Source organism: Triticum urartu, chromosome 1 (genome assembly GCF_003073215.2).
Source record: "Triticum urartu cultivar G1812 chromosome 1, Tu2.1, whole genome shotgun sequence".
Taxonomy (NCBI): domain Eukaryota; kingdom Viridiplantae; phylum Streptophyta; class Magnoliopsida; order Poales; family Poaceae; genus Triticum; species Triticum urartu.
Genome location: NC_053022.1, coordinates 94,241,259 through 94,259,224, shown reverse-complemented (window position 1 = coordinate 94,259,224; position 17,966 = coordinate 94,241,259). Strand labels below are relative to the sequence as shown.

General features: G+C 45.3%; 1 protein-coding gene across 1 annotated transcript; it reads right to left on the bottom strand.

Annotated features, from left to right (window-relative positions):
- Positions 1-5,562: 5,562 nt before the first annotated feature.
- LOC125550126 (WAT1-related protein At5g64700-like) lies at positions 5,563-7,357 on the bottom strand. The gene is made up of 3 exons (XM_048713044.1): positions 7,077-7,357; positions 6,851-6,913; positions 5,563-6,751 (listed from the first exon to the last, which is right to left on the bottom strand). The coding sequence occupies exons 1-3, from the start codon at positions 7,256-7,258 to the stop codon at positions 5,839-5,841; spliced, it is 1,158 nt and encodes a 385-aa protein (XP_048569001.1). The 5' UTR covers positions 7,259-7,357; the 3' UTR covers positions 5,563-5,838.
- Between the last annotated feature and the right edge of the window lie 10,609 nt (positions 7,358-17,966).

Here is a 17,966-nt window from a genome sequence, read left to right as displayed (position 1 = left end):
GGGTCACCAGAAGGGGTTCCGGGCAACCCCTGGCAAGCTATATGGGCCTAATGGGCCAAGAGAGGGACAGACCAGCCCCAAAAGGGGTTGGTGCGCCCCCTATAGGACGAATAGGAGGAGAAGGAAAGAAAGGGAAGGGAGAAGGAAAGGGGAGGATTCGGCCTCCCCCTTTCCTTCCCTTCCCCCTCTCTTTCCTTCCCCCTCCAGTGGATATGGAAGGGGGGAGGCCGACTTGGAGGAGGCGCCCAAGTAAGATCCCTCCTACTTGGGGCGCCCCTTGCAGCTCCTCTCCCTCTCCCACCTATATATATATATATACAACATTGATTCCTAGCCGTGTGCGGCGCCCCCCTCCACAGTTTACGCCTCCGGTCATATTGTCGTAGTTCTTAGGAGAAGCCCTGCGCGGATCACTTCACCATCACCGTCACCACGCCGTCGTGCTGACAAAACTCTCCCTCGACACTTTGTTGGATCAAGAGTTCGAGGGACGTCATCGAGCTGAACGTGTGCAGAACTCGGAGGTGTTGTGCGTTCGGTGCTTGATCGGTCGGAACGAGAAGAAGTTCGACTACATCAACCGTGTTGTCAAACGCTTCCGCTTTCGGTCTACGAGGGTACGTGGACACACTCTCCCCTTCTCATTTCTATGCATCTCCTAGATAGATCTCGCGTGAGCGTAGGAATTTTTTTGAAATTGCATGCTACATTCCCCAACAACGTTCTACGATGGTGGCTTGGGATCCTCAATTGCCAAGTCAGATCTCATCGACCACGACCACAAGGAGGGCACCCACAAAGGTTCTTCCAAGGTGAAACAGCCCATATCTGACATCAGAGAGCGCACCATGGGTCTGTGCTCTTCCAACTGGAAGGATCCCGTCCATGACATGTGAGGCAACATCCTATCAGCAAATCTTACCTTTTCTAGCTTGCCAACCCGTACCCTTTGTTGTAGTAGTATTTGTCGTGCGGTGCTTTAACTATGACGCGTTTAATTATTTCAGTTATGCAAAAATATATTGTTCAATAGGGCTATGTGATGTTTAAGTATGAACTATCCACTTCAATTTCATGAATGGCTATATTTGGTTGTTTATAGTGAGTAGATGTCTTGTTTATCTGTATTTGGTTGTTAGGTTGGTTGCAATGAGCATTTTTCCAGTTATCGAGCAGATGCCTTGTTTATATGTATTTGGTTCTTAGGTTGGTTGCAGTGGGCATTTATCCAGTTATCAAGCAGATGCCTTGTTTATCTGTATTTGGTTGTTAGGTTGGTTGCAATGAGCATTTGTCCAGTTTTCAAGCAGATGCCTTGTTTATCTGTATTTTCTTGTTACGTTGGTTGCAGTGAGCATTTGTCCAGTTTTCAAGCATATGCCTAGTTTATCTGTATTTGCTTGTTAGATTGGTTGCAGTGAGACTCTGTCCAATTTTCAATGGCTATATTTGGTTGTTATACTGATAATTTATGCCTTTTTTATTTCAGTCATTCACAATGTGATGTTCATTATGTGCAAGTCGGAATTGTGCCACTCGATTGCATCAATACCAGTTTGAACGGCTATATTTGGTTCCAGTTATTCCTGGTGTAGTTAACACATGCCCTTTATTTCAGTTTTCAAGCATATGCCCAGTTTATCCAGTGTTATGTTTAAGCACTACCTGTGTTCTATTCATTTTCAACAATACCAGTTTGAATTGCAATATTTGATGGTTGTTAAGCCTGTTGTCGGTAACATTGCCTTCCATTTTATATCTGCTTTAACAGCATGTTGAAACCAACACATTCAAGCTATCATTTGGAGATGATGTTGTTTACCTTTGCTATATTTGTTTGATGTTAAGGTTGATGTATCATGCCTTTCCACTACTTATGCACAATAACAACGGGAGTGGCCACCATTTTCTGCCGATGTTAGTTTCATCCCTCGACTTGTACTTCCCCCGCTATTCCATAATGTAGTGCATATAGATCCAGGTCTGGACACTTGTTAGCTTATAATATTGACTTGTTGCTTGTAGGTACATATGCCCTTGGCAAGGATCCACGCATCAACCCTTTTTGCGTATGGGGCAATGAGATATTCATGAACAAGCATCAAGTGAGGAAACTGATAAGGATTATTAGCAAAAAGATACGAATGGTGGCAAGCAAATTACTTGTTTACGCTCTATCCAACACAACAATGAGTTGTAGGATGGTAACTACAAACTCTGCAGCCTTCTCTTTTTACTGCCCATAATGAGTTGTTAGACAACAATGTCTGAATCTTTTTTGTTCGCAGTGGTTCCCGAAGCAGTTCACTCAAGATTATCTCGCAAAGTACATTATTGGTGGACATGCAATGAAGGTTAAAGTATTTCATCCAGACTACAATGAGCATCAAGAAGTCTTAATAAAGACAGTGAAGAATGGACGTGCAGCCGTCACAAGGGGTTGGCCTAGAGGAGTGCACGCATTACGCATGGAGAACGGCACAATATGGGCATTCCGCTTCACATTCTCCAGCAACCAGAATGCCTTTTGCCTCTCTCTTTACATTCTTTAGTACAACTGTGGTTCATCATTCTTTAATTGATGCTTCTGTAGTTCTTCGGTATATGTACTTGTGCATCGAATTATGCATTCGTGGTTGAGCCTATATTTGTAATAAACATGATTGGATATGAAATAAGTGATTGCCTACTTTCAGATTCTAAATATGTGATTTTTAAATTAGGGATTACACTACACACGGTTTGCGAAAGCGAAACGTTTGCGATAGACGTGGAGATCAGACATGTTTCTAGAATCCACTATGTGTGCGATCAATCTCTACTACACACACGATCAGCCAAGAAAAAACGTGTGCGATTAACAACAGCATCGCACACAATTCTTTCTTATTAAATGTTTGTGATAGTCACCTCATCACACACGCTTCACAATTATGGACTCTTTGTGATGTTGTGCGCATTTCAAACGTTTGGTCACAGAAGAACGTGTGCGATAGGTCAATCATCCGACACGGTTACGACGAATGAATCGTGTGGGATGTATTCAAGCTTCACATGCAGTTTTGTAGCGACAACTGTGTGCGCTCTTACATCGAATCACACACAGTCGAGAAAAAGTAAATGTGTGTGATTCTCTACTTCTATAGTCGTGAACTCTTTGTTATAGGTCGTGCATCGTAAACGTAGCACCACAGAATACCGACTGTGATGACAATGCAAGCACAAATGAGTAGGAAGTACTGTATATGCATCGAGGCTCCCTATCCCCGACTGTTTCTGGGTCGTGTGGGATGGACCCCCCTATCGCAGCCACTCACTTGGCGACGGTTCTGAACGCCGTCGCGGAAAGGGGTTAAAAACCGTTTGTATAGCACCTCATTGTACCAGTGTGGGGACACAAGAGATTTCTTGTATTTGATTGAAGGATTGTTTGAGAGAGACCATCTTCATCCTACACCTCCCATGGATTGTTAAATCTTAGGTCATCCACTTGAGTGAAATTTGTTGTTGTCCTACAAAACTCTGCGCTTGGAGGCCCAACGTATTCTACAAGAATAAAGTTACGTAGTAGACATCACCGCCCCAAGGAAGGCCTTGAGGCTCCCGCTCTCATCGAGGAAGCTAGTTGAATATCCATGTAGTAAGTAATAAAATAGAGTATTGCATCAAGTAAAGCGATAATATATTATCTTTACCTCCAGCTTATCACCGAGGCAACTAGTCAACTATCGTTTTTATTCTTAATGGCAATAACAAGCTTACAAGTTCGCCTCCCTTATTGTCACCTTGGTACTATCTTCTGAAGGTTAAACCCAACGAACACACACAACTCCCTCTTACAAATCATTCTTCTAAACTGGCCAGTGATTAAACTAATAGATCAGAGAGCATACATCTATATATCATGCAAACAAAACCATAAAATATCCATATACAACCTGGTCATAATGTAACAATCCATCACACCGCATCAAAAGTACCAATATTACTCAGATTGATCACAATAATGTTATGTAGCTCATGTGATCTTTGTACTGAGGAATGGGGGAGAGAAGATGCCACATTGCTACTGTTATGACCCCATAGTCCAAGGAAGGACTACTCATACTTCTTTGATATTTTGAATGCCAAGATCCTCTCTTTCTTGAACCCTACTTTTTAGTGTTCATTTCTTACGCCTCAAGTCTATCCTTTGTGTGAGAGAGATCCACTTGGTTCTTGAGAGTGAATTGTTTAGAGATCTTTTGAGGAGTTCATCCAATCGATCGTGCATTGCGTGTTACTCTTGGAGGGGTTGATAGCCTTCTCAACCACATATTGTGAAGGAATTATGAGTTTTATACATGGCCTAGTGATCGCTTCTTTCATTCTTTGTGCAGGATCAACCCTGGGCGAGGCTTGACATTTGTGGTTGATAAGTCATGGTGGGATAACCAGATTTGCTCTTCATGTGCCATTTGCGAGCTACACAGCTAAGACCTTTGTGGTTTAGTGCCTTTGTGGTTCGAAATCTTTATCAACGTGAAGTGGGATAGCGTCAACTATCCAAAACACGAAGAAAAAAAAACATTGTTGAGACCCTATGTTTGCAGTCTCTCAATTCAACCTCTTACTTACTTGTAGGTTATCTTTCCTTGCTGCCATACTATTTTAGCTTGTTTGTTAAGTGCTTTGAAGGACCTAATAGAAAGTTGCTTAAAATCTACCAACCCTTAAAATTTGGTGTGGATTTTTGGTAGGACCCTTCCCATCTAGTCCTTAAACATTCGATTTTAATACTATGCAAGTGTGTGCTCCCTTCTTTTAAGGCATTTACTGTGGAAGATGATGACTTACTCGCAAAGTGTTTTTTTTCATATCTTGTAATGCGTCGATCAACATTTATTGGTCAGTAGGTACTCTCATCGTCTTACCTTGTTAAGTACTACGATGGTTGTGGGCATCTAGAATGCAGAGGTCAGTGCACTCATGATGCTTGCTATTAGCACAATTTCATAAGTAAAATGTTGAGATGGCACGTGTTTTAGGGTGCTTGTCTCGAAAAAAATGTCCACGATCCAGGATGACAAAGTTAAGAGAGGGGGTGCCCTCGAAAGATATGAATAAAAATCATACAAATCCGGCCAGGCCACCACAAATCCTGGGTTTAACTAGACCATAACTTTTCAGTGGTGGAATCAAATGAGTCAAAAAAATGGTTAGGGGATAAGATAAGCATGAGTGGGGGTATGAAAGGCTCCATTTTGTTGAAAGTGATATATGATCGTGAGTAATCAGGTAGCGGGAGTAATACTTTGAGGAATTAAAATAAAACCTTTTTTTACTTTGGAAGTCCTCTTTTAAACTTGTGACAATCATGTGAAGAGAGACCAACATGTACTGAACATGTAGGTGCCAACCGGCCAAGACAGATCAAATTAATCATATATTAATTCTTACCGTAAGTTGTGTCTAAATCGCCAAAAGTTCTGAACATTTTCATATCAGAGTTGCAAATTTCTAAATCGCCAAAAGTTATTTATTTGTAATAAGTCGATCAAATTGCACAATGTGGGCAGCATAAAAACAAAGCTGAATCATCCAGTTAGAAATATGAATTTCCCATGTCATCTTAGAAATAGCCGCTCCCGTTACATACCAGCAATTATCCTCTGCCACTTGCGTTTCAGCCCTTGGATGACGATGGTTCATAAAGTTTCTAGTACTACTCGTGCATTTCCTAGTGCTGTATTATGCATTACATTCAAGAGTCTCTGTCAGACGAAACAGCTCCTCGTGGCCGACCTGCCTGCCTGCAGGATGCATGGCTGCTGTAACTCTGTAGTACGTATTTCCCAGCTACACCTGTGAATCCAGCTTGGTTCTCCTCTCCTCCTCCGGTTTCACCTCGTCGTCATCTTCCTTGTTCATGGCGCCGGTGCGAGCATTGCTACCATCGCATCCTTGTTTCATGGTGGTTGCTGATGCAGGAGCTGCACTAAGCGGGGGCGGCGCCGGCTGCTCCTTGCTCTTCCCCCAGAGCACGCTGTACAGCCCGGCGACCAGGAGCGCCCCGCCGAGGACGCTGCCGAGGTGGACGACCTCGCCGAGGAAGAAGGAGGAGCAGAACACGGTGAGCACGAGCCCCACCGGATTAGACATGGCCAGGAACACGGGGCCCCGCCTCTCGATGCACCACGCCTGCAGGTAGAAGGACACCCCCGTGACCACGAACCCGGAGTAGGCGACGGCGACGAGACCCACGTCCAGCCGCAGCGTCCACGCAGCCGACATGTCCTCCCCGCCGCCAGCGGTCACGGCCGCGGCCAGCGCGAGCGACTGCACCGTGCTTAGCAGGCACTGCAGCGCCGTGGCCAGCAGCTTGTTGGGGTACTCCTTGAGGAGGCGCGCCTGGAGGACGATCCAGAGGGACCACGTCACGTTGGCCAGGAGCATCAGGAACGTGCCTTTCATCCACTCCCCCTGCTTCCCGGCGGCCGTGGCGGCGGCGTGCGCGTGGAAGGCGCGGTGGTGGTTGAGGGGGCTGAGCGGCGGCCCGGCGTAGAGGGCGATGACGAGGATGCCGGCCACGCAGAGCGCGACGCCGGCGAGCTTCGCCGTGCCCGAAGCGGCGCGGAGCTTGATGGCTTCGAGGTGGAGGAGGACGGCGAAGAGGAAGGTGATGACGGGGATGGAGTTGCTCGTGGCTGATGCCACCGTCGCCGAGGTGTACTTGAGGCTGATGTTGTGCAGGTTCATGCTCACCGTGTTCCTACGTACGTAACGTACGTGCAATACATGTTACTTTCACACGTATATAGATGATGATGATGATGAATTCAAAGGGAGGTCAATGGTGCCGTGTTCTTACCCGAGTAGAGCGTACATGAAGATCTTGGTGAACAACCACAGTGACATGGGTGGCGCGTTCCTCCTGCAAGATCATTAACAGTCATGGACCTCACTCATATTAGTTAAGATGGATCAACTAATTTTAATAGGTGCTGGATTGCATCTATGCATATATAGCCACTGATCTTTAGCTTCCTAATCATGACTTGATCAAGCAGTAGGTAAGTAAATGGTCAGTTGATTACCTCTCGAGGAGGATGGCGAGGGGTAGCAAGAGGAGAGTGGCGGCTGCCTGGCGGTAGAAGATGAAGACGAAGGTGTTCATGCCGCCATCGAAGGCCGCCTTGGAGACGACGTACATGCCGGTGTAGATCACCTGGATCACCATGGCAACAACATACGCCTTCTTCCCTGCATCCGTCGCCATGGCTACCTCCTTGTCCTGACTCCTGAGTGGTCGACTCCTGATCGATTGAGAAGTTTTCAGTGGTTGAGTTGAGACTTGAGCGTCACAGGAGAGTGCCTTATATAAAGATCGATGGAGAATGCAAGTATGTTGATGTCTCAAAGGAAAGTAAGTGATTAGCTAATAGCTTTTTTCTCTTTTTTCTTTTGGCGATAATGTTAGCCTTTTCTCTATTTCCTTCTGGCGATTTTTTCCCCTCTCTGGCTTGCTCTCGTTCACACATTTTATTTCTTTGGGCAACGAGTAGGAGCAATACTAGCAATATATTTTTTTCCCTTTGGGAAAGTTTTGATGCGGTTTCATAGCATTTTGATCAGTGCTTATAGCTCATTTTGGAAACTAGCCAACTAGCTAGGTAGTGCTTCACTCATCTTGCTTCTGCCAAAAGATAGATGATCACTCGTTGTTGATGAGAACTGTGAGAATATACCGGCTAGTGTGTGTCCTGTATACAAGATTTTCTCCCCATTAGGGGATGTCCTCCAACACCATCCATCATACAATGTCCATTGGGATCTCAACCAAGTGAACAGTGTCTCCTGTTGCAACTATACGTGTTGTTGTTTCTTCAGGCACACATGCATTGAAATAACTCTTTTTTGTGTGTTGAACCAAAAAATATTTTTCAGAAAAAGGTATTAAATACATTCATTCTTTTTATTTTTTAATACATTCATTCTTTTTATTTTTTAATACATTCATTCTTTTTATTTTTGGGGGGGAAATAAAGAATGAATGCATTTAATACTTTTTCTGAAAAATATTTTTGGGTTACATTCATTCTTTTTCTACGTACTTTATTTTGCGAAGAAGCCACCAGATCCACTAGCCAAAGTCAAGCATTACAAAGCAAAGCTAAATAAAATAAGAATTGCATCAAGGTCCTTGGGGTACCAATCGTCTTCTACTTCCAAATGAGCCACTGGTGTCGCTCCACCGCCGGAGTTGGCCTGACTTTGTTGTTCGTGGTCAGGAAGTCGTTGTGGCCTCGGTCCACCCGGAGGAGAAGCCGTCTGCAGAGCAATAAAGGATCCAGTCGCCAACCATGCGTTGACGGTGCTGCCCGAAGCGACCGCCGCCGGCTCAACTCATGTACATCCTCTCTAGCCTCGTCAATGTTGAAGCAAGGCCCGAGCCGGAGAGCAAAACCCAAGATGTTGTTGGGGCTGCCTCAAAGGAGTGCGGGAAGACACCCCACATAGACCCCTCGACCTCACAATCAGATTCTTCAAACTTCATTGCAAATAGACTTGAAACATCTAGATCACTATGTGAGAATAGTATAATTATATTACCATTTAAATATTTTCAATCTATCAACTACGAAATGTTATGGCAGTGATTATAATAATCTTAGTTGTCATACTAGTTATTTTCTATTTTATTATTTGGCTAACTACGCCGTCTTATTTCCATGGCTATTTCCTATAATAGATTATGATTATACAAGACGGTTATAACAACATAGTTTAGCCACCAACTAGTCACGGGGCTTCCTCTCATTTTCACCCCTAACCCTAAACGGCTAGGGCAAACTTTTCCCTTCGGAGTTCATTGGCAAGCCCGTGGATTTGCCTCCCCTCTGCCAAATACGTAAGCTCTGGCGGCCGATAGTGCGGAGAATTCCGGTGCCTCCACTCCAGTTAGTAGTTTAGGTTAAGGCCTCCTTTGGTTTGGAGGAATTTCATAGGAATTTTAGAGGATATGATTCTTTTAGGATTTTTTTTTTCTTTGGAGCCCTTTGGTTCATAGGAATAGATTCCTATCCCTACATAGGATTGGTTTCTATCCTCCACATTTCATAGGAAAATAAAAATGAGCCTAGACTCAATGGAAAAATTCCTTTGGTGTCAACCAAATGACATCTCGTTTCCTATTCCTACTCATAGGATTTGAGATACATGTCATCTCATTTTCTACAAAATTCCTATTTCTATGATAATCCTATCCTATGAACCAAAAGTGGCCTAAGGATTTTTGGTCCTCGTAGGTGTTGTGCTCGGGCGGATGTCGACGCTTCTTCTTTGAGTTTGTCTTCCGGAATTCAATCATCCTCGAGTTCGTCTGTTTGGACATAATCAATGGTGCTCCAACATAGATTCATGCCTTCTTCTTGGGGTGGTGAGGTTAGCATTCTCGTCATGTGGCAAGATTTGGTGTCAGGTGCTTCAACTCTATGCAAGAGTTCAATCGCGACGACTGTGGCTCCAAGGCGTTGGTACTTAGGAACACATGCACGAAGACTTCCTGGTTGTTTTGACAAGGTCGAGCCTGCTTTAGTAAAGGAGCGGCGACAGTGGCGCGGCGGTGGCTACTTCTGACGGTAGTAGTGGTTGTTCGGTGGTATCGGAATCTCGATGTAATTTTTATTACGTTTGGAATGCTTTGTATTTCTGGTGAATTTTCATAATATACTTGATCCTTTCCACACACAAAATAAAACCCATAGTTTAGCAACCGCAAAATGAGCCGGAATCTCAAGCTGATCAAACAAAATGGAACACCCTAACTTACTTTGGATAATTATAATTAAGATTGCCTTTGTTCCCACCCCAGGCCATGCTTCTTTTTCTATCTTTTTCAATGAAAGAAAATCAGGCAATGTGCCTGTTGGAGACCACGGAGCCTGATCCTCATTTTTTTTAACCAACATGCAAATCAAGCATTAACAAGGACTCATCAACTGCAAATATTTAGGCAAACATTTTACAGAACATCTAGCTTGAAAATTATTTAGTTGTTGAATCATAGTAGAGAAATTTCACTCGAGGAATGCATATATATTTAGGGATGATCTCTAGCATTTTTTTCTTCTAAATGTCATATTGCGTTAATTAATCTGAGAACTAAGTCGATCAAAGTGGAGCACCTTGCATATAACAGCACCAGTAGACCAGAGAGACCGAGCGCACCAAGCACGATGAATTCATGTCATCTTTTGCAAATTGCAATACTAGCTAGCTAGGTATGCACAAAGCATATTACCACTTATTCATTTGTTAGATTCTCTGACATAAATTATATATATTTCTTCATTTCTTGGCCTCCAACGATATCTTTGGTCCATATCTTTGGAAATGACATGCATGACTGTCAATTCGATTCTCTCTTTCTTGTAGTCTTTCTGTCGTGCTTGTTTTAATCTAAGTACATGTGGTCACTACGTTTTGTTTTCTCAAGAAATCAGTGGTAGTTATGCATTGTAAGGAACTGACACATATAAAATTTTCTATGCTCCAACAAAAAGATAATGATAATATTTCTCTTTGCTTATATTCTTTCCCATTCAGGTGAAAAGATGATTCTTATTTTGTGGCAAAGGGCGAAAAGATGAAATTAAGGAATAGACTACTCTTATTTTGCGAGGACTGGACAAAAGGATAGAATTAACGAGGAGTAAGACTTGGCAAAGTTACTCTGCACATTTAGCAAGAATGATTTTTCTTCAAGACTTGGATTTTCTTTGAAGGAAAAGTAACTTGAAATGATGGTGTATTTTTTTGTGGTCGGGGGGGGGGGGGGGGGTGTATTTTTTTGTGGGAAAAATGACGGTGTTAGAGCATCTACAGCCGGACGCTCCAAACCCGTCTCATACGTCCGGGCGGGCCGACCGGCAACGTTTTTGTGACCCAAATGGCCCCCTCAAACAGGCCTCAAACGCCCAGGATGACCGGTAACCCTCATATCGAGCCAAAATTTGGGGCGGATATGGGACGTCCGGGCACGTCCGCCATGAAGGACTGACGAAGGGGTCTCACGTGGACTCTCCCGGAAACCCAGTGGTCCGATGGACGCCTCCTCCGTCACCGCGGTGTGAACGCCGCGGGGCGTCGTTCCGGCTCGCCGCCCAAGAGCAAATCGGCCTATTTAAGCCGGCCGGAGTCTTGCAACCCTAGTCCATCCACCTTCTCCCTCTCCGCGCCACCAGTCCGAGCCCATCTCCACCTCCTCCCTCTCCCGCTCTGGTGCTCTGCCCATGCTCTGGCGCTCCTCCATGGTCCGGAGTAAGATCACCTACTACGCAATGCTCACGCCGGAGTGCTGCGCCGAGATGCGGCAGGAGATCCGGGCGAGACAAGACGCCCGCGCAGCCCGCATCGCTGCCGGGCTGCCTCCGGACTCGCCGGAGCCGGAGGAGGGGGAGGAGGAGGAGGAGCGATCGGGGGGAAGAGGACGAGGAGGAGCTAGCGCCCATGGAGGTGGAGGAGTCGGAGGAGCCGGAGCAACAGTTGTCGGGCTTCAACATGGAGCAGGCAGAGGCAGAGTTCACCGTCGCCCGGTCCGACAAGATGGCGGAGCAGCAGGCCATCCTGGAGTCCATCCAGGATGAGACCTATGTGGAGGCCAACTGGGCGTTCCTCCGGCGGGAGCAGGCGGAGTCCGACGCGCCCTTCGCCGAACTCGACGCGAAGATATAGGCAGAGGAGGCCGGAGCGGAGTAGCCGAAGGCGCCGGACGAGCCAGAGCTGCAGCTGCCGCCAATCCTACGGAGTCGGGCACGGAGATTGTCGACATCTCCAACGAGTAACTTGATGATCGACGTAGTACGTAGGTTATTTTGTTTACATGTCTTTGTATGGATTTAAGAATCTAGTATGAGATGTTCGGATGCAACAAGTAAAATTTGGGGCATGCCCGGTCACTACCTGGCCACGGACGTTTGAGGGACCATATTTGATATATACGGATGTAGATGCTCTTATCATACTACAAAACCAGCAAATTTACTTTCGGCATACTTGTCCTGCGATTACTTGATTGTCACAGCACGCCTGGACCAATTCACTCATGGAAGATTTTAGTCCATCATAGAAAGGTACCTTAGTTCTGGTTAAATAGAATTGTAGCTGTCACGTCTGAAATGTACCTGACAATTAGGTCGTCTTTGAGTTCGATCTGACACTACTACAACTAAACCTTTTCTGTTAGAAGGATCGGTAATGCATGTGCGAAGTTTGGAACACAGCAGTCACATTACCTGCTGCCGATTGTTTCCTCGATCGAGCTTCACTATACGCACGCTATTATATGTACTCTCCCACAGCGAAAGCTCGCCAAACAAAGATGTCACTTCAAACTGTATCGTTTGTTTTCTATGCAGAACTGCAGCCAAAAGATGAGATAAAAGAAGTAGTACCACAGCAGTTGACACTGAACAGTTTATATATGCTGCATGAAAATCAGCTAGAGCATTCGCTGCCACTAGTTAATAAAATTCCTATTTGAGGCGGGCCTAGATTAGATACACGTGACCGGTTTTCCACCCGCCGCGCTTATAGGTAATTAGTACCTTCTTTCAGTGGTGGACATAAACCCGTCTCAGATTGTGACCTTTCTATCCTGGCAGGTTTCTGCAACCGACCCAGTCTCATATCGATATCTTTCTAATAATACACTAAGTGGGTTCTTCCATGGTGTCTTCTGTCTGGTGGCCCCCTCTCTGAATGTGTTGCAGAGCAAACCCTGCTCTTTGATGCCATATCGCATTCACACATATAGCAACAATTGACATCAAAGTGCTTCAGACACAGCACGACTAACCAATCCATTCACATCATGCACATGGATACAAGTAAAAATTCATCCATATCCATCCCATACATCATATATATAACCAACAAGTTAGTACAATATGCGGTTCATCCATATGTCATGCATATACATCAATTCACCTATATGACAATTAAACTGATTGTGGTGTCATAAGGAAAGAAGATAAAGTCGTTACCTTCTTGGTTGCATCTTCACCTTCGCAACTAGGTGACATTGATAAAATAAAGCTTAACAATGAACACTCAATTTAAATGGTCTTAGGCTTGCATATGACACTAACTTGTAATGACCGGCTCTAAAATCGTGACAAATGGACTACATATATATGACCAGATTACAATCCAAACCAAGGAAAACAAATGAAGCAACCCTGAAATGTTATCCCTTCCCCTCAATGTCTTTGCTGATGCAACAAAGGCATGTGGTGGAAGGAAAACATATATTAGGACTGCATGGTGTATATCTTTGAGTTGGGTTGCAATATTACCATATGTAAATAACTGTTCAAACATTTATAATTGACCAAAAGAAAGTAGCACTTGCATTATTCCTGAATATTCTAGTCACAATAATGACTGCCTATATATGACCAGATAACAAACCAGGTCAAAGGCAAACATAAAAAAACTATGTAATGTTATCCTTGCACCACAATGGTTTTGTTGTGATGCAACAAAAGTATGCAGTGACCATAACATCAAGGATCACCTGATTTTGTTTTCCTTGAGATGGTATGGAATCTAATCATATGTAAACACTCATCAAATTTTATAGCACTACATAAATTGCATATGCTAGTTTTCTGTTTAGTTATTAGTTTGGTAGAAGAACAGTTTGGACCTAGCATGGTGTTGACATCAATCATATATTAAACATTCAGTCTCCTGGCATCTTTTCAACAAACAATGCCCTCTTAGATGATTGGTCACTTTTACATAATGCACTAAGTGCCCCCATCACACAAACGCATCCGATCTAGAAGAAAATTCATCAAATGAGTAATCATGTCTACCAGTAATTCAAGAGAAGAGACGAAGGACGACGAGATCCATCATTTCCACTGCCCTAGTCGCCTCCGATATTGATCCTCGTCTCGTTAAAATCTTCAAACTTGTCTATTTCGGTACTCGATTTGTCGTGGACTTATATGTGGGCTTTATAACCATTCTTGCATTTTGGAGGTCACTACATGTGCATGTATGCATTGCTTACCCGCAAAAGAAACCACGTGCTTAAATACACGCACGCGTTCATATGATATGGGTCTATCACATAAATCCGTCGAAAAGCCTAAGAAACACAACACACGTGCAGTACGCAGATCCGTAGACCCTATAAAACAAAATATCCTGTGGACAAAGCTTGCTTAGACGTAAAGCTCTTTATCGCTTTATATATGCAAAAAAAACTAAATGAAGAAAGTTGAGGTCGGAGCACGCATTATTGTAGCCGTACGTACGCCGTGGATCCAGGATCCATCCATCCTATCAAAGTGTCAATCATGTACTATGTACATGTGTTTGCCGCTGTAGCCATAACGAACAACCGAGCTTATTATTAGTAGCTTTTTTTCGGCCAATTGTCTCACGCGAGACGTGCACCGAAGACGGGAGAAAAAGAAGGAATAATAAAGTGGTGAGCGTGTACGCCCACAGAAAAGCATAAAATCATAAAGCAATGGCGGACGTTTCGGCATACGTACACGCGTATCCACCGTGTAAAAGCGTGCCGACCACGGATCGACATAGCTGGCTAGACCGGCGTACGTGCGGTGCATTTCATCCAACACGTACGCAGTGCGTGCGGTGATGATCACACGGCTTTAGCTAGCTCTTTAGTCTTTACGTGGATCACATACATACTTGCTCTATGATGTGTGTCGATTGAGAGAGCTACCTAGGCAAGGACCATCGGTCCATACGCAACTAATCAACCAATAATGCATGCCATTGCAGGTGCTAATAATGCTGCACGTTTTGTCTGTGCAAGCATGCATGCATGCACACGTACGATCAGCTACAGCAATATATGAAGCTTTTCTGCTTTTATTTGAACTTATGATGCTTTTCTACTTACCAGTAGGTGCGTAACCTTTCAAGAGAAAACAGTGGTTGCGTATGTTTTTGAGGTGGACGTACATACTGGCGGGAAACACATGCATGCCACATGCCAGTGCGGTGACGATCAGGGGACGAGCAGGGGCCTGGCCCCCCAACGATCAACAATTTTAGTAGAAGTAACTAGTAATTATCAACAAGATTCGATCAATATACGTACTCGGCCCTTCTTATACTTGAATCTTGGCTCCGCCACTGGACGGGAACACACTGCTTCCAACATCAACGACGACAGCGAAGTAGCCCCGGGTCCGGGCCATGAGCAAGCTCTCCGTTGCCCCATGCTCGACACGTCCGCCGCACCCCTACATGCCCTTAACAAGATCATGGCAGGGACGGATCCACTGGGGCCGGGGTTCCATGGGTGACATCGTAATCCTTTCTAAAATACAAAACATCTTGTGCAAATACTTGACAATAGTTCACTGATATTTTTGAAGTCCATCTCAGAATTATTTACTAGAATCATGATGATATATGGACCAAATTATACTCTTTTTTTCTGAAACGGAGGCAAAAGATTTGCCTCGTAAATTAATTAAGAGGAGAATAGAGTTTGATTGTTTACAACCCCATGATAACACGCCACATGGCAACTACTCACGTACTAAAATGTCCCCTAGTTTCTTAGCTCCCACTGTCACCCAAAGTCTAGCCTAGGTAAGAATGTTGTTGAGTAGGATCGGCGGCGGCGCGCTCTTGTGACGGAAGATGCGTGTGTTCCTCTCGTTCCAGACAGTCCATGAAACTGGCATTGTGAGGGAGGTCATGGCCTTCCTGTTGGGAATACCCAAGCCAGTCCTGTTCGTCCACCATTCCCTGACGGGGGCTTCTAGGTGCCAAGTAGAAGGGTCCATCAAGACTCAGCTTGTCGATGACCAGTCTCGGCAGCCTATTGGTGAAGCGGCACTTGAAGAAAAGGTGAGCCCCTGTTTCTTGCCCCCTCCCACGGAGAGGGCAATGACCACAGTTTTGCCACCCACACTTATCCAATCTATCCGCCATTCAAATCCGGTCTTGTAAAGTAAGCCAGGCAAAAAACTTGGCTTTTGGTGGTGCCCAAGCCTTCCACACCATTTGCTCCACGGGAGAGTTAACCATGCCCAAGAATTGCGCTTTATAAGCGGAGGCGGCTGAGTATTGCCCATTAGTCATGTGCTTCCAGATGATGTCGTCCTCAGAGTGCTCTCAAGATTGACGTCATGTAAAAGCACCCAAAGGGTAAAGAATTCCCTTATGTGGTCGACAGATACCACATTGTCTGGCCTTATCTTTAAAATTCAAGCATTGTCCTTAATAGCTTCCCGCACCTTTCAGTTTTTTCTCGAGGATGCCTCATAAATGAGTGGTGCAATCTCCTTGGGTTTGCGCCCTAGCAACCATGGGGAGTCCTAGAATGGCGTTCTAGCCCCATTCCCCATAATGATGGTGGTGGAGGCGTAGAAGAAGTCAAGGTCGACCTCGTTGCATGGGTTTTCGGTGCCCACCCACATCTTCCTTGGTTCCTTCCATTCAAACCAAGGACAGTGCAATCTCAGGGCCCGAGCAAATTTGTTAGTGTTCAGCACCCCAAGACCTCCATACTGAATCGGACAGCAAACCATCTCCCAGTTGACCTTACACTTAGCCCTTGTGGTCTTGTCCGAACCGGGCCATAGAAATGCCAGCTCAAGCGTGTTGACATTGTGTAGCGTGCCCGAAGGGACGACAAGCGGTGTGATAAAGTATATCACCTGGGAGGTGGTCACAGACCTGACAAGGGCTATGCAGCCAATGGTAGTAATGTTTTGGCCCTCCCAAGTAACCAGTTTTTTGGCAACCTTGTCCTCCAAAAATGGTAGGTCCATCTTCTTGAGTTGCCAGATCGAGAGCGGGAGGCCCAGGTATCTCATTGGGAAGGAGGTCCTAGTCGCAGGAAAACTCTACGCGGGAGCAGCGGATGGGCACAACTGAGCTCTTCTGGAAGTTGGTGCAAAGACCGGTCACCTCCCCAAATCCCTTTAGAATTGACGTCAGGTTGCCGACATCTCTCTTGATAGGGGCCATAAACATGGCCGCATCATCCGCGCAGAGGGATGTTCTCACCATGGCCCTCCTACCACGAATCTTGTGGAAGAGGCCCTTCCGTGTTGCGAGCTCCAGAATCTGTTGTAGGGGGGTCGATTGCAAGCACAAAGAGGAGAGGCGAAAGTGGTTCACCTTGGCGGAGGCCCTGGCCATGTATGATTGTCGGCCCAGCCACCCCATTCAAAAGGATCCGGGAGGAGGAAGTGTAGAGAAGTGCGGCGATCCAATTCCGAACCTTGCTTGGGAACCCCTTTTGGAGAAGCTCGAGAATAAACTCCCACTTGACCGAATTGAAGGCCTTCCAGATGTCCAACTTGAATAGGAGTGCGGGCGTTTTGCACATGTGCAGCCGTCTCGCAAAATTCCAGACGTACATGAAATTATCATGAATACTTCTCCTCTTGATAAAGGCACTCTGGGCGGTGGAAACAAGTACATCCATGTGCGGACTGAGACGAATGGAGAGTACCTTCGCAATAATCTTAGTGATGGCACGGATGAGGCTAATGGGGCGGTAGTCGGAGACGCCCTCCGCACCCTCCTTCTTGGGCAAAAGGATCACGTTGGCGGAGTTGAGCCAATGAAGGTTTGATGTGTGGAGGGAGTCAAATAGATGAATGACCCTCATGATGTCCACTTTTATAATGTCCCAACATTTATTGAAAACATGCATGTGAATCCATCCAGCCCGGGTCTCTTGTCGCTAGGCATCTCATCAATGGAATTTCTGACCTCCTCCTCCGTGATGGCCGCCCCCAACTCCTGCAGATCATGCGACACAGTGTTAAGCTCGTCCCGATTGAAGTCCTTAGTGCTTGTGTCTCCCCTTCCCATGACCTCAGAGAGTGCTCATGAAGGATTTTCTCCTTCGCCTCATGCTCGGTCACCCAACCATGCTCGTGCTTTATCTGATGAATGTGGTTCTTTCGTCT

Excerpts from the sequence above, each read along its gene's own strand:
- LOC125550126 (XM_048713044.1), bottom strand. The coding sequence starts at position 7,258 with ATGGCGACGGATGCAGGGAAGAAGGCGTATGTTGTTGCCATGGTGATC. Across the intron at positions 6,914-7,076 it reads CTCGCCATCCTCCTCGAGAG|GAGGAACGCGCCACCCATGT; the intron begins GTAATCAACTGA and ends ATGATCTTGCAG. Across the intron at positions 6,752-6,850 it reads TTCATGTACGCTCTACTCGG|GAACACGGTGAGCATGAACC; the intron begins GTAAGAACACGG and ends TTACGTACGTAG.